Consider the following 25,678-nt stretch of genomic DNA (forward strand, 5'->3'; position numbering starts at 1 on the left):
TTTAAAATTCATACTGGTGCTGTACACTACTACTATTCTGATTTTTTTTTTTTTGAGGTTCCTGAAAGCATTTCTTATACTGGGTATTTATGTGTATATGTGGGGGATGGAGGGAAGGTGAAAATGGGAAAAGTGGCATTATCAATTTAAATGAGATGAGTCTAAACTTGGCACTAAATGTTGTGTGAAGAAAATGAGAGACTAGCTGCTATACTTTTAAAGGCATATCTACAAAATGAAATATTCAAATTATTGAAAAATTAAAATATTTACATAAGCCACTACATGATAAGGTGACATTAGGCTTTATTAATCATTACCTTATGATGGTATATAAGGAATACTTCTTTAAATGTTGTTAATCATCAATAATAAATGACCTCTCTTATAAACTGACACACATTTAGGTAAGTGTTACCTCAAGACTGCCTAACAAGATGGCTAACTCTTAAGAACTATACAATTTTTTTTAATACACTGGCCGTATCCCACCAAGGCAGGGTGACCTAAAAAGAAAAAGCAGTTTTTCTTTTTAAATTTAGTAGTTTATAAAGGAGAAGAGGTTGCTAGCCCCTTGCTCCTGGCATTATAGGTGCCTCAAGAACTATGCATATAATTAATATTTGAAGACTGACTAGTCCTCTGCAGCTGCATGGTATTATCACTTGTACAGTATTTGCATATAATATAGATGTAAATCTATTTGCAAAGACTTTGACTAATGTTTAGTCAAGACTGCAAACTATTCATCACAATCTTTGGTAGGTAGTTTAGAAACATGTATTACCATCAAACTATTAGAAAGGTGAACATGTACTATATGTAATACAACTATGGATTTAATCTTGTAAAGTTTGCACATTGCAGTAAACTAGAACTATTGTAAAACCACTGCCAGCCTCATCATCTCTGGTGATACCATAGCTAGCACTATTTGTTTTAATAAATCAATCATAATTAGTCATGATATGGCCACTGAAGTGGCTTATATCTAATATAGTATTTGCTGATCCCTATGGGTTTAGTGCTTTCCATGACTACAGTAATGGCCCATGAAATAAAATAATATAGTATCTGTTAAACTTGCTCATTATCTTTCTGCTGTAAGCCTTTAATGTACGTATATTGTTTTCTTTTTTCCATTTTTCTGTGTACTTCCTGCAGGCATATAAAACATGAAAGGTAATTTTTACCTAGTAAGTCCTTTTAAGTTTTAATCACACTTTGTATCCAGTCCAAGTAGTACTGGATGTGTGTATATACTCCGGGCTGGTTTGGTTTGCCACAATTTTTTCCCCACGACACCACACCAAGTAGTATATACGACCCTGTAACATACATTACACAGTTTGAGGATATTGTAAGATGTCAGAAAAATTAGCAATATTATTCCTAAACTAGAATATAAAATGTATACTAGAAGTGTATCAGGTATGTAAAAATTCACAGCTAAAACATTCATAAAGTGTATAGATATAAATTGGCATTTATCTCTGTATGTACACAGGAATGTCTATCTTGACTATGTTCTCCCCTCAAGGGAGATTCCTTGATGCTGGTGAGGGGCTCTTGATCTAGGGAACTGGATCTGTGCTCCAATTCCCTGAATTAAGCCTGAATGCCTTTCATACCTCCCCCCCCCAGTTGCAGAATAATCCCTATGGGTTTAGCATTCCTGCATGATGATGATAATTACTACATTCTGTCTATACATGAAAACAACTCTCCGTTGTCAGTTACTGTCTTCATCGAACTTATCCTGATTTTACTACACTAATTTTCTTAATTGATTCCCAACATCGTTTTTTAACACTCCCTTGTATTCTTAAAAATACTATTTTCTTTGGGTTAGGTTAAATAAGCCTACAGAAATGTATGATTCGTTTCCCTCCTGTGCTCTCCTATATTTCTCTGAGATGTTTTTTGCTTAGCCAGTTTTACTTACTAAAGATTGCTGTGAGACACAAGGTTAATTATGTGATATTCTTTTAAATGTAACAATGGATAGGTAATGATAACAATAGTAAGCTGCAGACAATTGGTAGCTAAGACATTACTACAGTGAACACCTTTATTTGTACTATATTTCACCCAACACTGGACTTTTTCAAGTGCTTTACAAGTACGTATGATGTACTGTACTTGAGAAAGCCTGACGTTAGGTGAAGTGTTGTACAAATAAAGGTCTTAACTAATTGTATTTTGGTTACCAACAAATAGGCAAATAAAACAAAAAGCCATGACACATCTGGCAATGAGGTGGCTATACAGCACTAGAAAATATTCAACTCTGCCCAAGTACAGTTGACTTACCATCAATATTACAAGCAAGTGGGCCCCCAGAGTCGCCATTGCACGAGTCTTTCTTGCCTTCAAGGTAGCCTGCGCATATCATACCAGAACCATATCCTCGGGATCCATGCAGCTGCTCGCACTCTCTCTCTGACATAAGCAGGACCTCTGTGCTGTGCAACAACTGTGACTTGGAGAAGTAGTTCTCAGCTGTGGATAGATGTGTAGCTGTGATATTTTCCTGAACCTGAAGCATAATAGTGGAAGGTGCATCCTTGAGCATGTAATTTTCTAAAGCTGAGATCTTTATATTTTGTAGAAAGTGTTTAAGAATATTTTGTAGACATGTTTAGAATATGTACTGTAGGAATACAGATAATTGCTAGAACTACAATGTTATTTATAATTTTTTGTGAATATACTGTACATAAATTTTCAAAAAACTTTGATAACAGTTCCTCATCAAAGAATTCTTTAAAATTAAAGCAGTAGAGTAGGTGTACAAGCAGAGGTGGAACCAGAATTTCTATTGGGACTTATGACCATCGTCAGTTTAGCACTTTATTTGATTAATATACTGAGGCTTAGGGGTGGCTATCTGGTGGGAAGGTGCATATGGGAGACTTTCTAGGAAGCAGAGTTCTTATTATTACTAATTTCATTACAGAGGGGTTTTGGGGGTCTTGAGCTCCCAAGGTTCTGCTTTGTCTTTGGTGCTGCCATTATGTGCAGGAAGATCGTTTGGTAGATTTATATCTTTAAAATGCTAAACTTTCAAGGATGAAGGGGACTTGATCCAAGGAATTTTAATTCTTCTTACCTTCCTTGGGCTGCATGACCCTGATGGGTTTAGCTCTTAGTTTTGATTATAATAATTCCTTTTCTTGGATCATACATGATTACCAGTACCTCCCATTCACAAAGTGCTGTGCTGTATGACCCCTATGGGTTTAGCACCTCTCCATGAATACAGCAATAAATGCTAAGCTGTATTTAAATAATCCTACCTATATGATCCATACGAGTTTAGCGCTTGCTCACGATTAAAGATTTGGCAATAAGGTTTGAATAACTGAACATGACAGAATTCCTTTAAGGAAGGTGGTGCCTTAGTGCAGATGAAGGTTTCTTGATCTGAGGAATTGAAGATACCAACTCCACATATCAATATGCACTGAACCTTGGTGCTTGCACTCGATGGTTTAGTGCTTAATTTTTATTATAATAATAATAATGTGTTTGTACTGCACTTACCTAGCCATGATTTATTATTATATTTTATCATTAGCCCCCCTCAAGGGAGGTTCCTTGATGCTGGTGAGGGGCTTTAAATCTAGGGAATTGGATCTGTGCTCCAATTCCCTGAAGTCCAAATGCTTTCCATCCCCCCACAGGCACTGTATAATCCCTACGGGTTTGGTGCTCCCCATTATAATATTGCTATTGCTTTTTCCAATTCATATAATTATCTAAACATTTTTACAGTGCACCCCTTGATGCTAGTGAGGGGCTCCTGCTCAAAGAAGTGGAACCATTCTTCCCTTGGAATGAACATGACTGCCTCCCTTTCCCCATGCCTTGTATGACCCTTATGGGTTTAACGTATCTCCCTGATTGTAATAAAAACATGAAGTGGAAGTACAAAAATGAGAGGCAGGATACAATACTCACGGTCAGTGAGGCCCCAGCCTGACACTTGGCACTTGGTGCCTGTGGTATAGGGTGTCGTGTGAGAGGGTAGGCATGCTGGCGTCACGAACCTCGACATCTGGAAACCTTTACCTTGTTGAGCTTGGACCTTCACCACTGCTACATCATTGTTGTAGTGGCCACCTGCAAAGCAAAATGTATCTTTATTACTTCTGATGCCATGAACCAGTACCAGCTTGTGTTTTGACACTGCAATGAAGTCTCCTAACAACTTTTGAAAATGTTATGATTTTATTACAGTTACTCCTTTTGCATAAGAGAGGAAACATTCTTCCAATCGCTGTCTTGCCACAAGTGTCCATACATCAAAGACAGGAATAGTAGAGGGAGATTTGGCGTTAGGCCAGGCTAGAGGCAGGACCTGCAAGCTGTATTCTTGTAACTTGGCACACATTACAGTATGGGATACAGTCTCAAAAAAAATTAAAAAATTACTATCCACGATACAGCTGCTTCAACTCACCTACACCAAAGTTTGGATGGATGGTCCAGTCTTCAATCTCGAACATCTGCTCTGCTGGGTCCCACTGGTTCAAATCGTAGTCTCCCACCTGTAGATGACAATAATGTTGAAAACCAGTACTTCAAGGGGATGCCTTGAGCATCTCCCATTCCCCTGGGGCTGTATGACCCTACGATTTAGCACTTTACCCCTCTCCGATTAAAGTAAATCAAAATTATGCACCCATACCCATCCTGAGGAAGGTAATAAAAATTAGAGACGCATAATGGGTCCAGAGACTGAGCCCCAAATATTTGTGTTTTATTTACGTAAAGAAAGTCCTAGTCCTCAACCTAGGATGCGATCCATAACATCCGACAAACACCTGGGTACCTATTTATTGCTAGGTGAACATGGGCAGCAAGTGTAAAGAAATTTATTTAGGCACAAGCACGCATAAGTACAATTATCATACATAGTGTAAATTACCTAGGATAACCCAAAAACGTCAAGAATAAGACGTACCGGTGAGCTACTGGCCTGAGAGCAGGGTAAAACGTGATACAGAAGAACCATTAACAATGAAGTGATTTGCCATTTCCTGTAGGGTTTGTTTGGTCATGCTTTTAAATGTTTGGATGTTGATGATGGTTTGTGTGAAGAGAACAAAAGAAGGCTGAGGCAGACAGAGAAGAGAGAGATCTGAGGAGGAGAGAGAGAAATCTACCGAGGTGGACAAAGGAGAAAGAGATCTACTGAGGTGGGCAAAGAGAAGAGAGAGATATACTGAGATGGACAAAGAGGAGAAAAAGATCTACTGAGGTGGACAAAGAGGAGAGATCTACTGAGATGGACAAAGAGGAGAGAGAGAGAGATCTACTGAGGTGGACAAAGAGCAGAGAGATCTACTGAGGTGGACAAAGAGGAGAGAGATCTATTGAGGTGGACAAAGAGGAGAGAGAGATCTACTGAGGTGGACAAAGAGAGAGATCTATTGAGGTGGACAAAGAGGAGAAAAAGATCTACTGAGGTGGACAAAGAGGAGAGAGATCTACTGAGATGGACAAAGAGGAAAGAGAGATCTACTGAGGTGGACAAAGAGGAGAAAGATCTACTGAGGTGGACAAAGAGGAGAGAGAGATCTACTGAGGTGGACAAAGAGGAGAGAGAGATCTACTGAGGTGGACAAAGAGGAGAGAGAGATCTACTGAGGTGGACAAAGAGGAGAGAGAGAGAGATTTACTGAGGTGGACAAAGAAGAGAGAGAGATCTACTGAGGTGGACAATGAGGAGAGAGAGATCTACTGAGGTGGACAATGAGGAGAGAGAGATTTGCTGAGGTGGACAAAGAGGAGAGAGATCTTCTGAGGCAGACAAAGAAGAGAGAGAGATCTACTGAGGTGGACAATGAGGAGAGAGATCTACTGAGGTGGACAATGAGGAGAGAGATCTACTGAGGTGGACAATGAGGAGATCTACTGAGGTGGACAATGAGGAGAGAGATCTACTGCGGCAGACAAAGAGGAGAGAGAGGTCTAATGAGGTGGACAAAGAGGAGAGAGATCTACTGAGGCAGACAAAGAGGATAGAGAGATCTACTGAGATGGACAATGTGGAGAGAGATCTACTGAGGTGGACAAAGAGGAGAGAGATCTACTGAGGCAGACAAAGAGGAGAGAGAGATCTACTGAGGTGGACAATGAGGAGAGAGAGATCTACTGAGGTGGACAAGGGGTAGAAGAGAGATGAAGAAAGGACTGAGTGAGAGAAACATACCTTAACGCGGTAGTCATGACGGGAGAGGCCTGGTACTTGCAAACAATGGGCGGCAGTGACGATGTGGAAGGCAGAAATAATGGCTCCACCACAGTGATGGGTAAAGCCTTCTCCTCTCTTGTACACCTCAATCTTCACCTGTGGGGAAAGACTTGTTACTGGTGGTGCTAGTGTTGATGGTGAAAGTGGTGGTAGTGGTACTGGTGGTGGTTATGTAGTAGTAGCAGCACTAAAGGGCTATCCTGGGTTACCAATGCTTTACGGTTAACAATCCTAAATCTTTGTCTGAGACAAATACTCAAATGCACTAGAGAAGGGAAGAAACTACTGTAATCATAAGTCTTCTTAAGTCACGAGGTATTAATAATATTGCTGGTATCAATAACCGCATGAGTATTATCTCTTCATATATTTTGTTATTATTGTCAAAGAAATGGGAAGTTTGCCCAAGAGTCAGAATACTAAATACTAACTTGAAGTTACACGAAGGATGTGTGAGAGAGTTCCGGAAATAGTTTAGGAGGATGAAAAACATTATTATAATCATGGGGAGCGCTAAACCCGTAGGATTATACAGGGCACGTGAGGGGGAAATGGAAGGTATTCAGGCTCAATTCAAGGAACCGGAGTATAGATCCAATTCCCTTGATCAAGAGCCCCTCACCAGCGTCAAGGAACCTCTCTTGAGGGGGAGGGGATGAAAAACAGATGAACCGGTAAAGGCAGATCAAGAAAAACGATGGTGAAGAATGCGAAGAACACTATAAATCCTCTCTTGGAACATACAGCATCAGCATGGAACCCAAACCTGATAATGTTAAGAGACTGGAGAAAGTGAAGAGGCATGCAGTTTAGTTGGGCACCCCATACCCATCATGTGGGCGGTAGTCAGATTACAGAGGCATGTAGCGCAGTAAGTTCCAGAGCTAAGGGGAATAAGCTATAAAGAAAGGATAAAAGACCCGAACTTGACAACATAAGAGGGCAGTAGAACAAGGAGAGACATGATAACAACATACACAATACCCAAAGGAATTAAGAGGCAGAAAACAAGAACACAGGGACACAGAATTTGCAGACAGCTGAGTAACAGTGATGTCAGGAAGTACCTTTTCAGCTTCAGGGTGGTCAGGAAGTGCAATGACCTGGACGAAGAAGTGGTGGAGGCAGGCTCCATACTCAGTTTTAAGAGTAGGTATAAAAATGCCCAATAGGCTAGGAGGGAATGAATCTAACAAGAGGTAATTTGAGAGACGGCGCCAGGAAGTAAAACTCGACTCATGTAACCACATATAAGTACATACATGCATAAAAAAGACATTAAACTAAAGGATGTATAGGCCTACCTGCCAGGGGTGGCTGCCGTAGGTGGTAGCGGCGCCGCCGACGATCCTGGGGGTGGCTGTGCGGCCGCACGGGGAGGCGTTGAGGGGCGGCAGGTCGTCTCTCACTCTCGCCACCTCCACCGATGCCGCCGGAAACTTAGGGAACCCGCCGTGCCGGAAGTCCGCCCGCCGCCCACCTGTGCCTGTTGATGCCATGGCCGATGTTAGTGCCTGCCGTGCATGCCTTTAGATTGTTATTATAATTTTATCAACGAGGAAGCGCTAAATACATAGAGATCATAGTGTCTGTGGAATCTGAGGTCATTAGGATTGACTACTGAACATGTTACTCCTGATGCGAACACATACGAGGCCGTGGAATCTACAGGACTAATTTTATTCCTCTCCCGTTATGGAATATCAGTCTTCAAGAGCAGTACATATATCAAGGCATCCACGTGGCGAAAGGTTTCGTCTAGCAGCAGAGGTTAGCACTGTGTCTCAGACACAGAAGGGGCCAGTGGAGAAAGCTAAATTAATATCCGTTGTGTATTTGAGAGATTTGTGACGGCCATCACTCCAGGGACAGAGTAAGAGAGAACTGCTAATTTAATATAAATATTCCAGACAGATCATACTGTATATGAACTGTCACGTACACACTCTGCACTGTTCTATATTTAAATCCACTTTATTTAGGTCATGTACCAAGGATTTTACAAACAGTAGCATCAAATTTTACATATTATTATTTTTGTTATTGTTATTAATATCATATTTAAAAGGAAGCGCAAAATTTGCAGGATTGTATAACACCTACAGAAATGGGAGGATAATTCCACTTCCTAGGATCAAGAGTTGCTCAGAGGCATGGAGACGGTGCACACAAATGTCGCAGGTATATATTAATAATACATTGTGTTGAATTAATCTAAGATAAGTCAATGCAGTCAAACAATTTGACTTATTTCGAGGGGAGTGCAGTGGGGACCATGGAACCCAATGGAAATAAGTCACTCTGGCTTTTTTGGGTTATCCTAGGTTTTCTACACATATGCTGCTATGTATGATAATCTATGTAACTGTATTTGTGTATACTTGAATAAACTTACATATTTGACAGGTGATGAAGGGCAGGGTGGCAGAGGCCACGTGACTCCTTGTTTACAAACACTAGTGGTCGGGTGAAGGGGAAAGTTGGCCCCTTTCTAAAATTTACTACGCTTTTGTTTAAATTATATTTTTTTTCATGGTCAGTAGGTCGTGTGCGCACGACATGCATACATATTAACACGCGTTCGTAGGGGGAAGGGGTGTATACGGATATACGCTAGTGGTTTTGTTGGATGCACCATAGACATGTGGCTCCCCCTGCATGATGGAATGATGCTAGATGGACTGACTGGTGTCAATCTCCCTGAGTCTTAAGTCCATAAAGTTCAATTGAAGTTCTTTTCGTATTATTGTTCTCAAACTGCTAACTAACTGACAACCCAAGATTGTAATCTACTCCCTCTTTGAAAGCATACAACTTAGCCAGTTCATCAGTTCTATCATACATCTGAAGACCAATGTGATTTATTATTATTATTATTATTATTATTATTATTATTATTATTATTATCAAAAAGAAGCTCTAAACCACAAGGGCTATACAGCGCTGCAAGACCAATGTGAGATGGAATCCACAGCATGTGCACTCGGACTCTACTGTCCACAATCTTACCATACCTATGTCTGGCTTCTGACACAAGCATGCCAAAATTTATACTTAATGAGTTGAGAGCATTTATGGATGACAGAGAATCAGTTATAATTAAAGTGTCAACCTAAGATACATAAACGCATTTGAGTGCAAGGAGTATGGCAAACAGTTCTGTCTGAAGGGTAGAGGCCCAGTTATTGATGTGTGCTCCAATTTCTTTATGAGAGCCATCACTCTGTATGGCAACAGCAGCACTACCAGCTGCACCAGTGGACTGGTGAACAGAACCATCAATGTAAATAATTTGTGAAAGAGTGTTTTGTGTGACTAAGTTATCAATACAGCTTAAGGCATCATGTCTGGCTCCAAGACGAAGCTTTGGTTGTGATTTAAGAAGAGTTTTGGGGGTAAATGGAGGAATGGTAGTTTGAAATGGGGTAATATCCCATGGAGCAGGGAAGTGTCTCTGTTGCCTAACTTGACATAGATCATGTAGATGGTTCATGCGGAGGTCGGTTCCAGTTGTTTCGATCCAACTGGAAGGATGTTCACCAGTGCTGAGGAAAGTTTGGAGGGCTTCTGTGCAGGGGTTGCCCGGGGGAGGCTTAGCCACCCAGGATAACCCAGGGGAGGGTTAGCCACCCAAGATAACCCAGGGGAGGATTAACCACCCAGGATAACCCGGAGGAGGGTTAGCCACCCAGGATAACCCACGAAAGTCAGTGAGTCATCGAGGGCTGTCTCCCAGGGTGCGACTTACGCCAGTCGACTAACACTCAGGTATCTACTTATTACTAGGTGAACAGGAAAGAAGATGTCAGGAAACATGCCCAATGTTTCCACCCGGCCGAGGATTGAACCACGGACGTTCAGTGTGTGAGGCGAGAATATTGAGCAATACCCCCCATGCTTGTTAAAACAATGCCACATAGACGGAGGTTATCAGGTCCACTCGAGTTTTTGTACAGGAAAGTATTGTGGCATAAAAATAGCAACCAGGCCAACTATATTAGGTCAGAAGGGATGCACAGAAATGTTATGCACAGGTAAGGAGTCACCAGTTGAGGGTAGAGCCAATAATAGTATTTGTAAGAATTTTGACTTACTTCCAAGTGGGACTACAGTAAACTAACTTGACAACATTCACTGGGTCCAGGCCACGAAAGGTTATTGCGTATCCTCAATTTCTCTTGATACTCTCTCAACGCAGACTAGTTCTCAATTTAAGTTACTCTCATCAAAATCATTATTATGATTATGCTGACCCTAAGACAGCCTATATATACATATATATATATATATATATATATATATATATATATATATATATATATATATATATATATATATATATATATATATATATATATATATATATATATATATATATATATATATATATATATATATATATATATATATATATATATATATATATATATACATATATATATATATATATATATATAGCTGAGATGTATGTTGTACCTGAGTGGCGTAACCAGCTTCCGATGACCATCCGGGTCACTGGGTCACTTGCCCCTTTACTATTTCCTCTTTATCATTCTTTTATTCATCTTTTAAGTCTAATTGCCTTTTCAATATTATTCCTTGACTTTCTCGTTGCTGCATGTTTATCGTATTTTTTTTTTTTTTAATTAGCCTTCTGATGATGTAAAACCTATCTAAAAATAGTCTGGGCACTGACCCATTGACTTACACAAAGTAATGTGGTGTATATCTCTGTCATATGATCAGGGCGGTCGTCAAGCACTACGAGTTGTGGCAACTAGGCTGTGAGTATATGCTTACTGTACGTGAACTACTGTAGTTAGATGACATTGTTCCAGAGGTGAATATTTAGCGCTGTACAAATACCTTGTAAACTGGGTTCCGTAACCACTCCTCTGCCACACCCTCTCATTCCTTGACGTTTCTCTTATTTTTTGTTCGTCTTACTCTTGCTTTCGCTCTACTTCTACTCTCGGTCTTTATATTTTTATTATTTTTAGTAATAAAAATATTAGAGCTCTTAAGTTTGTCGCTGAAAATAGTCTGTCCTTACTTTCTCTCTCTCCCTCTCTCTCTCTCTCTCTTGCTAACTGATACTAGCCGAGTTATAACTAAAAGAATAATAAATAGAGTTAGGGAAAGTGAGCTTTAGACAGGAATGTGTGATATTTTATGTATTTATAGATGAAGTTGTAAAATCTTGAGTGTCCGTGTTGGGAAGAGGTGTGGCCTTAACTGAAAGATAAAAAAAATATGGAATAAAGTAATGACAAACTGCTTTTTACTGCAGATATATACATTCCTTTTAGGAGATTATGAAGATAAGATGTAAAAATTTGTGAAAGAGTTTAGAAGGGTGTGGAAAAGAAGGAAATAGAAAGTGAACATAGAAAAGAGCTGGATGATGAGTGCAAGAAAAAGTCTTGGTAGTGACAGAGTGAACGTCAAAATGAAGGAAGGGAAAATGTAGGAAGTGAACGTATACAGGAAACTGGGAGTAGATGTATTGGCGGCTGGAGTGTAGAGGCATCTGTAGAAAGAAATAAGTGCAGTATTAACACTTTTGTGTGGGTGTGAAACATGGTCTTTGAATGTTGCAGTCAGGAGGCTGGAGGCAGTGGAGGTGCTATTTTTAATATCAGTGTGTAATGTAAATATTATGCAGAGTATAAGAACTTGAGAAATGTGAAGACTCTGGAAAATGTACAAAGGAGGATGACAAAGTTGATCCCATGTATCAGAAACCTTCCCTATGAGGATAGACTAAGGGCCCTGAAACTGCACTCTCTAGAAAGACGTAGAATTAGGGGGGATATGATTGAGGTGTATAAATGGAAGACAGGAATAAATAAAGGGGATGTAAATAGTGTGCTGAAAATATCTAGCCTAGACAGGACTCGCAGCAATGGTTTTAAGTTGGAAAAATTCAGATTCAGGAAGGATATAGGAAAGTACTGGTTTGGTAATAGAGTTGTGGATGAGTGGAACAAACTCCCAAGTACCGTTATAGAGGCCAGAACGTTGTGTAGCTTTAAAAATAGGTTGGATAAATACATGAGTAGATGTGGGTGGGTGTGAGTTAGACCTGATAGCTTGTGAGGAAATGGTATGGTGATACCGACAAGATGTGGAAAAAGACACTTATGTACAGTTCAGGACATTTATTAAAGGAAACGTTTCGCCACGAGTGGCTTCTTCAGTCCTAATAGGACTGAAGAAGCCACTCGTGGCGAAACGTTTCCTTTAATAAATGTCCTGAACTGTACATAAGTGTCTTTTTCCACACTGATAGCTTGTGCTACCAGGTCGGTTGCCGTGTTCCTCCCTTAAGTCAATGTGACCTGACCTGACTAGGTTGGGTGCATTGGCTTAAGCCGGTAGGAGACTTGGACCTGCCTCGCATGGGCCAGTAGGCCTTCTGCAGTGTTCCTTCGTTCTTATGTTCTTATGTGTTCTGGCATAAAGCTTATAACTCGCCGGGTCACCATCTGGAGAAGACCCGGGCCGGAAGTACCGGCAAATCAACAAGAAGAAGCTTATAACTGAGAGAGGAACAGGGGTTGTCGAGATGGTTTGATCATTTAGAAAGGTTTAAGCATGAGAGAGAGTAACCAAGAGTATATATAAATTTGGGGTAGATGGATGGTATACAGAACGTCTCGAAGTGTCGGAGGAAGGGTGCGAGAGATTATTATTATTATTATTCACAAATTGTAGGATGAAAAGGTTTTGAGTAGCAGAGGCTTGAGCATCCAGCAGGTATGTGTGTTTGACTGAAATGAGTAATAACCAGCAGTTTTTTTTATATGTCGTGATGTTGGAGTGTCAGCAAGGTAACATCCATGAAGGAATTCAGATAAACCGGTTAGCAGGACTTTAGGTCAGGATGAGGAAAGTACAGTTGCCTGCACTCTAAAGGATGTGTGAGGATATTGCGCCACAATTCTTATCACACTTTGTAGATGAAAGTAGTGACCGGTTTTAAATTGTCTATAAAAGAGTTGCCATAGATGACACGTAGCAGCAGGGAGATCAAAAAAGTTTGAGAGAAATCATTCCAGCGTCAAGGAAAGAACCATCTCTGTCGAGTATCATCGTTAATTTAGTGGAAGATATAACATAGTTACAAGCGATCTTTGACGATGGGCTCTTGATCCAGTTAAATGGAGCTCCCATGACCTTGGACCAAACCTGCCGTCCTTCCCTGCTTTAAGTGGAGGGAGGGGAGGGTCTGGTGGGGGAGAGGGTGAGTTTGGAACATTCATTCAACACCGACTATAAATACCCGTGACCCCGAGCACTGGCTTGGTGATACAGTGTTGTATCAAGGATAGTGTTGTATCAGGGATACACAGTGTTGTATCAGGGATACACAGTGTTGCATCAGGGATACACAATGTTGTGTCAAGGATACACAGTGTTGTATCAGGGATACACAATGTTGTATCAGGGATACACAGTGTTGTATCAGGGATATACAGTGTTGTATCAGGGATACACAGTGTAGCATCAGGGATACACAGTGTTGTATCAAGGATACACAGTGTTGTATCAGGGATACACAGTGTTGTATCAGGGATACACAGTGTTGTATCAAGGATACACAGTGTTGTATCAGGGATACACAGTGTTGCATCAGGGATATACAGTGTTGTATCAGGGATACACAGTGTTGCATCAGATACACAGTGTTGTATCAGGGATACACAGCATTGTATCAGGGATACACAGTGTTGTGTTTTGAGACGGGTATAATAGCCACCTATCAGACTGTCTCGACAACAGTGGAATACTGACTTTGATCAGGAGGATGGTCTGCAGGGATATCCCTGTGTCCGAGTGTTATCTGGGCTGCTGTCCCATAACTCGCACCTTGAGAGGACCCAAGATGGAACGAGTGCCAATCCTCCATGTTTGGAACATTGTAGAGATGTACAGATTTCTTTCCTGTTGTTGCGTGGACTTTCACTATAGCCCCCGATACAAAGACAAAAAAAAAATGAGAATAGGGTATAATTTTCAAGAATGGGAGGGGATGTTTTTTTTATTATTATTATAAATGAAGTCTGATCTGGAGAGACAGGTAGGACAAGAAAGACATTGTTGTTTGTTGGTAGAATTACCCACAATATGTTAGGTAAAAGGACTTACGCGAAACTAATATGACATTTTATTGTGGCAACGTTTCGCTCTCCAGGAGCTTTGTCAAGCTCCTGGAGAGCGAAACGTTGGCACAATAAAATGTCACATTAGTTGCACAAGTGTCCTTTTACCTAACAAGAATAACACTGAATGCTTGGATAACCAAACACGGGTGAGAAACAGTCCATATTTAAACAATAAATGTCAGATCGCATGGTATATTTATCATAGTAAAATTAGTTTTTTTTTTCAAAAGTTGTATAATAGTTGAAACACAAATAATTATAATACTAATTAATCCATTTATGGGGTGTCTCGAGGCTGGTGAAAAACTCTTCAGTCAACGAATGCTCTCCCCTGCCTCAGGTGTTTTATGACCCATGCTGCTTTAACGCTTCCATATGATGTCAGTATTAATACAAGTAGTCTCTGGAGTTCAGGCGTTTTATACAGGTGGTACTGTAGTAGAAAACAAACGCCAGCATCAGGTACGTCTATGGTGAGGCTGATCTCTGTACCGAAGTTACAGCAATTTCTTTATTTTTACCAAATAAATCTCATAGTCCTGCTTTAAAGACCCCGATCACGTGACCAAAAGTTCCGGGGAACGGGTCATCATATGACCCGAACAATAAAATCCCACCAGTAATAATCTGAGCACTTACAGGTGCCATTAAATGCAGCAGCACCATACTAGACAGTAGTAGACACACCTGGGAATAATATACGACACTCAAATCTCTTCATCTTTAATAAATAAGTCAACTACACAAGTTAGCGAGATGAAATCTGCTTGTACCGCAGCTCACACAACACGACTACTTCTGTGTACACTAGGAACACGACTACTGCTGTATACACTATGAACACGACTGCTTCTGTATACACTATGAACACGACTGCTTCTGTATACACTATGAACACGACTGCTTCTGTATACACTAGGAACACGACTACTGCTGTATACACTATGAACACGACTGCTTCTGTATACACTAGGAACACGACTACTGCTGTATACACTATGAACACGACTGCTTCTGTATACACTATGAACACGACTGCTTCTGTATACACTATGAACACGACTGCTTCTGTATACACTATGAACACGACTGCTTCTGTATACACTATGAACACGACTGCTTCTGTATACACTATGAACACGACTGATTTTGTATACACTATAAACACGACTGCTTCTGTATACACTATGAACACGACTGCTTCTGTATACACTATGAACACGACTGCTTCTGTATACACTATGAACACGACTGCTTCTGTATACACTAGGAACACGACTGCTTCTGTATACACTATGAACACGACTGCTTCTGTATACACTAGGAACACGACTGCTTCTGTATACACTATGAACACGACTGCTTCTGTATACACTATGAACACGACTGCTTCTGTATACACTAGGAACACGACTGCTTCTGTATACACTATGAACACGACTGCTTCTGTATACACTAAGAACACGACTGCTTCTGTATACACTATGAACACGACTGCTTCTGTATACACTATGAACACGACTGCTTCTGTATACACTATGAACACGACTGCTTCTGTATACACTATGAACACGACTGCTTCTGTATACACTATAAACACGACTGCTTCTGTATACACTATGAACACGACTGCTTCTGTATACACTATGAACACGACTGCTTCTGTATACACTAGGAACACGACTGCTTCTGTATACACTAGGAACACAACTACTTCTGTATACACTATGAACACGACTGCTTCTGTATACACTATGAACACGACTGCTTCTTATACACTAGGAACACGACTGCTTCTGTATACACTATGAACACAACTGCTTCTGTATACACTATGAACACGACTGCTTCTGTATACACTAGGAACACGACTGCTTCTGTATACGCTAGGAACACGACTGCTTCTGTATACACTATGAACACGACTGCTTCTGTATACACTAGGAACACGACTGCTTCTGTATACGCTAGGAACACGACTGCTTCTGTATAAACTATGAACACGACTGCTTCTGTATACACTATGAACACGACTGCTTCTGTATACACTATGAACACGACTGCTTCTGTATACACTAGGAACACGACTGCTTCTGTATACGCTAGGAACACGACTGCTTCTGTATACACTAGGAACACGACTGCTTCTGTATACGCTAGGAACACGACTGCTTCTGTATACACTAGGAACACGACTGCTTCTGTATACACTAGGAACACGACTGCTTCTGTATACACTAGGAACACGACTGCTTCTGTATACACTAGGAACACGACTGCTTCTGTATACACTAGGAACACGACTGCTTCTGTATACACTAGGAACACGACTGCTTCTGTATACACTAGGAACACGGCTGCTTCTGTACACTAGGAACACGGCTGCTTATGTATACACTAGGAACACGAATGCTTCTGTATACACTAGGAACACGACTGCTTCTGTATACACTTTGAAAACGACTGCTTCTGTATACACTGAACACGACTGCTTCTGTATACACTATGAACACGACTGCTTCTGTATACACTATGAACACGACTGCTTCTGTATACACAATGAACACGACTGCTTCTGTATACACTATGAACACGACTGCTTCTGTATACACTATGAACACGACTGCTTCTGTATACACTAGGAACACAACTACTTCTGTATACACTAGGAACACGACTGCTTCTGTATACACTATGAACACGACTGCTTCTGTATACACTAGGAACACGACTGCTTCTGTATACACTATGAACACAACTGCTTCTGTATACAATATGAACACGACTGCTTCTGTATACACTAGGAACACGACTGCTTCTGTATACGCTAGGAACACGACTGCTTCTGTATACACTATGAACACGACTCTTCTGTATACACTAGGAACACGACTGCTTCTGTATACGCTAGGAACACGACTGCTTCTGTATAAATAACAAAAAGGCACAATACCGTGCCTTTACACAACTACTTCTGTATACACTAGGAACACGACTGCTTCTGTATACACTATGAACACGACTGCTTCTGTATACACTATGAACACGACTGCTTCTGTATACACTATGAACACGACTGCTTCTGTATACACTACGAACACGACTGCTTCTGTATACACTAGGAACACGACTGCTTCTGTATACGCTAGGAACACGACTGCTTCTGTATACACTAGGAACACGACTGCTTCTGTATACGCTAGGAACACGACTGCTTCTGTATTCACTAGGAACACGACTGATTCTGTATACACTAGGAACACGACTGCTTCTGTATACGCTAGGAACACGACTGCTTCTGTATACACTAGGAACACGACTGCTTCTGTATACACTAGGAACACGACTGCTTCTGTATACACTAGGAACACGACTGCTTCTGTATACACTAGGAACACGGCTGCCTCTGTATACACTAGGAACACGGCTGCTTCTGTATACACTAGGAACACGACTGCTTCTGTATACACTAGGAACACGGCTGCTTCTGTATACACTAGGAACACGACTGCTTCTGTATACACTAGGAACACGGCTGCTTCTGTATACACTATGAACACGACTGCTTCTGTATACACTATGAACACGACTGCTTCTGTATACACTATGAACACGACTGCTTCTGTATACACTAGGAACACAACTGCTTCTGTATACACTATGAACACGACTGCTTCTGTATACACTAGGAACACAACTGCTTCTGTATACACTATGAACACGGCTGCTTCTGTATACACTAGGAACACGACTGCTTCTGTATACACTAGGAACACGACTGCTTCTGTATACACTATGAACACGACTGCTTCTGTATACACTAGGAACACAACTGCTTCTGTATACACTATGAACACGGCTGCTTCTGTATACACTAGGAACACGACTGCTTCTGTATACACTAGGAACACGGCTGCTTCTGTATACACTAGGAACACGGCTGCTTCTGTATACACTAGGAACACGACTGCTTCTGTATACACTAGGAACACGACTGCTTCTGTATACACTAGGAACACGGCTGCTTCTGTATACACTAGGAACACGGCTGCTTCTGTATACACTAGGAACACGGCTGCTTCTGTATACACTAGGAACACGACTGCTTCTCTATACACTAGGAACACGACTGCTTCTGTATACGCTAGGAACACGGCTGCTTCTGTATACACTAGGAACACGGCTGCTTCTGTATACACTAGGAACACGACTGCTTCTGTATACACTAGGAACACGACTGCTTCTGTATACACTAGGAACACGACTGCTTCTGTATACACTAGGAACACGACTGCTTCTGTATACACTAGGAACACGACTGCTTCTGTATACACTAGGAACACGACTGCTTCTGTACACACTAGGAACACGACTGCTTCAATACTCGGAGCACAACTGAATTATAAGAGTATCTTATCATGAGTGTAACAGAGTGGGTACTAGGCATCCAACTGCTCTCCTTCAAACCAAGAATAATTCAACTCTTCTTGCAGAATAAAGCATGCGAAAATTTGTGTATGTAATAATTTCGGAAAAATTATGAAATTATTGTAAACCTATTGGATTAGGCTAAATTAAATTGAGCTTGTTATAATAAGGTTAGGTAAGCTTTCTAAGGTTCTTTTGGTACAAAATTATTATTGTTTACATTAACGCAAATGTAAAAAAAAATATATATTTAAACGTAGAAGAGAAATTTTTAGAAAGGATTTAATTTAAATGAGTTCTTGATAATTGACCAGTTTTACCTATTCGGCACGACATATATATATATATATATATATATATATATATATATATATATATATATATATATATATATATATATATATATATACACCGTGAGATGTATGTCTTTCACAGTTTATATACCGAGAGATTACTTTTATCCCTAGTCTAGGTAATAAAGTATTCTTGACTGGTGGTGAGCAGGTGACTGGCACTCTTTATGACCCTAGTGTAGTAGAGAAGCTTCAAGCTTTATTAACAGTGTGAAGGCATCAAGGAATACTTCATCCATCCATATGGATGAAGAAGAAACAGGTTGCAGAATATACTTTTATTAGACAACGTGTCTGCGTAGAGCTTTATCAATTCATGACTTAATGAAGCTTAACGCAAAGTGATATCAAGTTCCGCATCATAGAGTAGCGTCGGGCAGATAAGCCCTTGCTCCTCCGCGTGTCTTTCATGTATAATGGTTAACAGTGTAACTGCTTCAGAATAAAAAAAAAAACAGAGGAAAAAAACAGCAACAAATGTAATGATCCAAGAAGAGTGAGAGTAAAATGTAGCAGTGAAGGAGGAAAAAATATTCAGAACTGGTTTTTAAACCTGAGTCGGCCAGACCTCGGGCCGCTGAATCTCAAAATACTGTGTAACCTTGATGTTAGAACCTATCTTAGCAGACATCGGGCAACAATGAACGGGCTAAGGATCGAGTCTCCACTCCTTAGCCTGAATGACGGGTCAAACTGAACAGGGTCTATAATGCCGAAATGGAAAGATCCTTTCTTCTCTGTATTTATCATCTGAGAGTTAACTATTAATAATCAACATTCATCACAATACTAACTAAGATTCCTTGTAAGTGCGGCAACAATCACAGAACAGAATGTACAGGAGGAAATTGTACGAATTAACTTTGACTCACACAGTGATAATAGTATATTGTAAACGCAATTCATAGTATGAGTGAGTGTGGCAAGAGAGCCTCAGACAAGATGCACTTACCTCTGAGGTAATTTAGAAAGTTTGTTATCAAGTTAGAGAGACAAGTTCACTGACCTCTCACCGCTGTTGAGTGTTTCTCTCACTCCATCACAACCTTGTATTTCCCTTAACCTGTATAAGTAACCAACCCAAAACAAGGTTGTTCTGGCATATTTGTGGGTTCAAAACAGATGTCGACATGAAACAAGTAAGTGTTTTATAACGGTACCAAGAGGAACTAGTCTAGCAGGCTTTTCACACACACACACACACACACACACACACACACACACACACACACACACACACACACACACACACACACACACACACACACACACACACACGTACTCACCTAATTGTGGTTGCAGGGGGTCGAGACTCAGCTCCTGGCCCCGCCTCTTCACTGAGTGCTACTAGGTCCTCTGTCTCCCTGCTCCATGAGCTTTATCATACCTCATCTTAAAGCTATGTATGGTTCCTGCCTCCACTACCTCACTTGCTAGGCTATGCCACTTCCTGACCACTCTATGACTGAAGAAATACTTCCTAACATCCCTTTGACTCATCTGGGTCTTCAACTTCCAACTGTGACCCCTTGTTTCTGTGTTCCCTCTCTGGAACATCCTGTTTCTGTCCACCGTGTCTATTCCACGAGTATTTTGTATGTCGTTATCATGTCTCCCCTAACCCTCCTGTCCTCCAGTGTCGTCAGGCCGATATCCCTTAACCTTTCTTCATAGGACATTCCCTTTAGCTCTGGAATTAACCTTGCCGCAAACCTTTGCACTTTCTCTAATTTCTTGAAGTGCTTGATTAAGTGTGGGTTCCAAACAGGTGCTGCATACTCCAGTATGGGCCTGACGTACACGTGTGGATGTTGAGAGGCTCTGGGCGAAATGTAGTGATAAGTACAGGAACAACATAGCAAACACTTACAACCGGGAAACCAAACGTAGTGATAGCTGTCCTCTACAACCCTCCACCCAACAAGTGACCGAGACACGAATATGAAAATTGTGATATAATATAACCCATCGACGATTTAGCAAGGAGAGCCAACAGGGCCAGGGCAAAACTGATCATCATAGGAGACTGGCCATACGGAGAGACTGGGAAAGCTGGGAACCAGATGAAACAAATGGTGAGCTAACTTGACTGAGACAGTGAGGGAGAACGTCGTGTACCAGCACGTAGAGGAAATGACGAGATGGTGAGCGGGGGAAGGGGGGGGCGGCGAACCAGCAGTACTGAAACTGGTTTTTGCCTCAAATGATTCAAATATAGAGGAAATAGAATAAGAGGAACCCTTGAGGGCCAGTGACAACGCAGTCCTGAAATTTGCCAGGTAGAAGTGAAGCAGAGAAAGATGAGAGTAAAATCACAGCCGGATTACACAAGGTTGAGAGTTCCTAAATGAAATACAACAGGTAAGAGAAATGAAAGGGCAATGAATGTAGAAGATAATGGTTACCTATCTGAGAAATGCTCGGAGAAATGTTCGAACTAAGGAACTGCGACAAGAGAGACGAAAGGGAATGTACCCGGTCTAGTTGAATGGCTATAACCTTGTCTGTGGTCAGAGGCGTCTGGGGATCACTTCTCGAGTGAATATCATAGAAAAACAATAGAATAAATATATGGTTCGGAGGTAGAGGAAAAATTCTTATCACAAAAAGGAATGGCAGCTGGAAAAATTAACATTTCATGAATCACCTATAGATGCAAACGACAACAGAGACCAAAAAAGTGAATGGAGTGGCCAGGAATGAGTAAATAAAGGCGAGAAGAGAAGTGAACAGACATTTTAAAATGGCACAGCTACAAAAACTAAATTAGAATTGAAACTACTATATAGACTGTCAGAAGAAAGATGACCACAAAAGACGAAGTAATAAGATTAAAGAAGGCGGGAAAAGAACTTAACCAAATTAACAAGATCTGAGAAGAGTCGAACAGATAATCCAATGAGGTGTTGCCCGTGGAATCTGGGTACGGCACCGGAAAGGCAAATAGGGAGACCAACAGATACCGAACCAGACATTGAGTCACCGGTGGGGGCTGGGGCTTGTTGTTTGTGCCTGGGGATAGGGGCCCCTCATCTCTGGAAGGGGTGACACTCTTCTCACAGGGTGCCCAGCTTCTCTTTCGGCATAAATGGTGGGGATATTTCCCCTTTCGTTTAAATTTGCTGAAACTTATGGCCGATGACATAGTTTGTGGAATGTGAAAAAGGAGATTCTGGGTAGTTTTAGTTGATTTATGATTGAATTGGTCACGACATTAGCAAGTTGGTACTGACAGCGTAATTTGATATATACTATTAAAACGGAATATGTTTAAAGCACTGCATAACCAAAAGGTTCTAGTGTTTTGTAAATAAAATAAAGCAAACAATGGATAGTGAAAACTATCATCATATCAGGGAATAAATTATATTACCGAGTGAGCTGAATTCGCCAACAGCAACAGATGATATTATATCCCCAAAGGTTTTCCAAGAAGCAACAAGAACAATACAAGCACTGAACTATTGACCTGAATCTCTGACATATATAATGTCTTGGGTAATATAGACGATAATAAGAATGATTGAGCACCTAGAGAAGAGAAAACTCATAAAAGACAATTATCACAGGTTCAGAGAGGGAAAGCCTGGTCTTACAAACCTACTGGAGTTCTATGACAGTGTGATAGAAAAAAAAAAAACAGAAAAGGGAAAGGTGTATGAACTGCATATTCCTGGATTGTAAGAAGGTATTTGTGTACCACACGGTACTCGCCTAATTGTGGTTGTAGGGGTCGAGACTCAGCTCCTGGCCCCGGTGAGGAAGGAGTTATGCAGGTGGCAGATGAGGTGCATCATCGACATGCGAGATGAGACGAATTCATATATTTACTTGTTTTCAGATGATGTTAAACTAATGGGGAAATAAAAAATGGGAAAAAATGGAGTCTGCAGAAGGGGTTGGATAACCAACAGGGACAGTCAGGCTACTGTAGTCAATCCCGGCAAATGCAAAGTTATGAATATTGAGGAAGCTGAAAGAGAACCGATGACTGTAAACACCGAGAAAGGAGAAGGAACTTGGTGTAAATACAGCAGCGATTGTTTTGTAGTAGGTTCTCCGGTGTTGTCCCAGCCCAGGTCTTTTCCAGATGGTGACCCGGCGCACAGCAGAGAGCATATCGTCGGAGGGGCACATCTGAGGAACAGCGTCAGCGGCATGTGTGCGCACGGCAAACTTGAAAAAGTTTCTCATCAATCTCAATAACAGAGTTATTCGATATGTCAGAGGAATTCCAGGAATTTTGAATAAGACAGGTACTAAATCTGAGAGAGATAACCTATGAGGAGAACATGAACACAAACCGACCTTAGAGGGCAGAAGATCAGGGAGGAAACATGAAAACAACGTACAATATACTCGAGAACTTATGAGGTAGACAGAAAAAATCTTTTAAGACAGGCAAAGATCGGAAACAAAGAGGAACAACTAGATGTTAAAGATGCAAATGAGCCACAAGAATGTTAGAATATACTTCTTCAGCTTCACGACCCCTCAAGGAAGGTTCCTTGATGTTGGTGAGGGGCTCTTGATTTAGGGAATTGGATCTGTGCTCCAGTTCCCCGAATTAAGCCTGAATGCCTTCCACATCCCCCCCCAGGCGCTGTATAATCCTCCGGGTTTAGCGCTTCCCCCTTGATTATAATAATAATTCAGCTTCACGATGGTCAGGAAGTGGAATGAGCCTGATGACTAGGTGGATGAAGTAAACATTACACAGTTTTAAGGACAGATATAACAGATCCCATGTAGCAGGAAAGAATGCCAGTCGTGTGAGATTGAGAGGTGAGGCCAGGAGTCGAGGGTCGGCCCGCAAAACAACAAACAAGTGAGTACACACAAAACCAGGTGAAAACAGTAAAATGCGTGGACTTGCTCATTCTGCAACACTGACCCATATAAAACAAAAGGGGTTGATAAACAAAAACAAAATATTCATCAACAAAGGAAAGGAATTATAACTATGACAATAAGGTGGTACTGGTGGGTGTGACAGTGGTGGTTATAGAGGTTTTGGTGGTAGTGATGGTGGTGACAGTGGTGTTGATGGTGGTGACAGTGTTGATGGTGGTGGTGGTGACGTGGTAGTGGTGATAGATGGCAGTACTCAGTATCTATTACTCTCAATTTCTCATTGAAAACAAGTTGAAGATATGTGGCCAGATTTTTATTCTTGTGTGCGGTCTGGTGCACTAGGCTGGCAGGCCTAGCATGATAAAATACTGGCTCGAAGAGTAGGTCATACAGAGCAAGGAGTGGTGAGTCTTCCTCCATTAATCCCAACCAGGATTCTGTCTGGAGAAGATACTGGTAAGAATCCTTATAAATGACGAAGACTTTGAAATATTAACATAAAGGAATAATAATCCAGGACAACCCAGGAAAATCAGTGCGGTTTATTTCCACTGGGAACCTTTGGTCCTCTTTTCCTGGAAGCTAACCACAACAGTCGGGTAACACCCAAGTACCTAATGACTATCAGGAGAACAGGTGCAACAGGTGGAAGGAAACATGACTCACGCCTCAGTCAACCCAGGATCGAACCCTGGTCCTTAGATAAATTAGACACATGTGCAACTCTTGGGTATTTTTATTGAGGAAACGTTTCGCCACACAGTGACTTCATCAGTCCATCAAGATTGATAGACTGATAACATCGACTCAAGGTTGAGGGACTGATTACCGCATTGTCCTCCTCTTTTTCACGTTTCTCCTTTGTATGGACTGATAAAGCCACTGTGTGGCGAAACATTTCCTCAATAAAGATACCCAAGAGTTGCACATGTGTCTAATTTATCAACGTATCAGTTCTCTGAACCATTCATCTACAATCCTGGTCCTTAGGTTGTGAGCCGTAGGCGCTACCACTCAGTTTTTTAGTTTAATATGTTTATTATGCACCCCATACCCATCCTGTGGGCGGTAGTCAAAAGATTACAGAGGTACATAATTGGTCCAGGGACTGGACTCCAAAGTTTTGATAGCTGAGCAAGTTACAGAGGTAATGAACTCACAATTTACAAAGGTAATGAACTCACAATTTACAAAGGTAATGAACTCACAATTTACAAAGGTAATGAACTCCAGGTAAGTCTGGTCACAATCATGACACGTAAAGCCTACAAGCTTAATTACTCAGGAAAGCTTAACTACTCTGAGTGTTATCCATGTTGAGTATTGTTGACAATAATAAACTGAGAGTGGAGAGTGAATCACAATGAGAATAAACAATGCAAAAGTCCTTTCTCCTTTGCGAGTACAAGACACGCATCACTCACACCAACGAAGATCAATGAAATCGCCCGTATCTTAACGGGTAATAGGGGTGGTTGTGACTCAGCTGCAAGTGTTCAAGGTTAGGTCAGTAGTACAAGCGGGTAGATCCCGCAGGACTGCCTCACGCCACGGGAAACTTGAGTGACCTCAATAATGCTCTCAGCTGATGCTCAAGTGGCAACACTTGATGT

General features: G+C 41.0%; 1 protein-coding gene across 1 annotated transcript in view; it reads right to left on the reverse strand.

The window, feature by feature from the left end:
* The window catches only part of LOC128697498 (serine protease 30-like), a 32,379-nt gene continuing 6,701 nt past the window's right edge, over window positions 1–25,678 (reverse strand). The window contains exons 2-7 of the mRNA XM_053789232.2: window positions 7,567–7,748; window positions 6,221–6,358; window positions 4,466–4,553; window positions 3,964–4,125; window positions 2,314–2,502; window positions 1–1,328 (exon numbers count right to left, since the gene is read on the reverse strand). Coding sequence (XP_053645207.2) covers window positions 1,207–1,328; window positions 2,314–2,502; window positions 3,964–4,125; window positions 4,466–4,553; window positions 6,221–6,358; window positions 7,567–7,748 — 881 coding nt within the window. The 3' untranslated portion in view covers window positions 1–1,206. The remainder of the gene's footprint in view (window positions 1,329–2,313; window positions 2,503–3,963; window positions 4,126–4,465; window positions 4,554–6,220; window positions 6,359–7,566; window positions 7,749–25,678) is intronic.

Source organism: Cherax quadricarinatus, chromosome 44 (genome assembly GCF_038502225.1).
Source record: "Cherax quadricarinatus isolate ZL_2023a chromosome 44, ASM3850222v1, whole genome shotgun sequence".
In the NCBI taxonomy this organism is placed as follows: Eukaryota; Metazoa; Arthropoda; class Malacostraca; order Decapoda; family Parastacidae; genus Cherax; species Cherax quadricarinatus.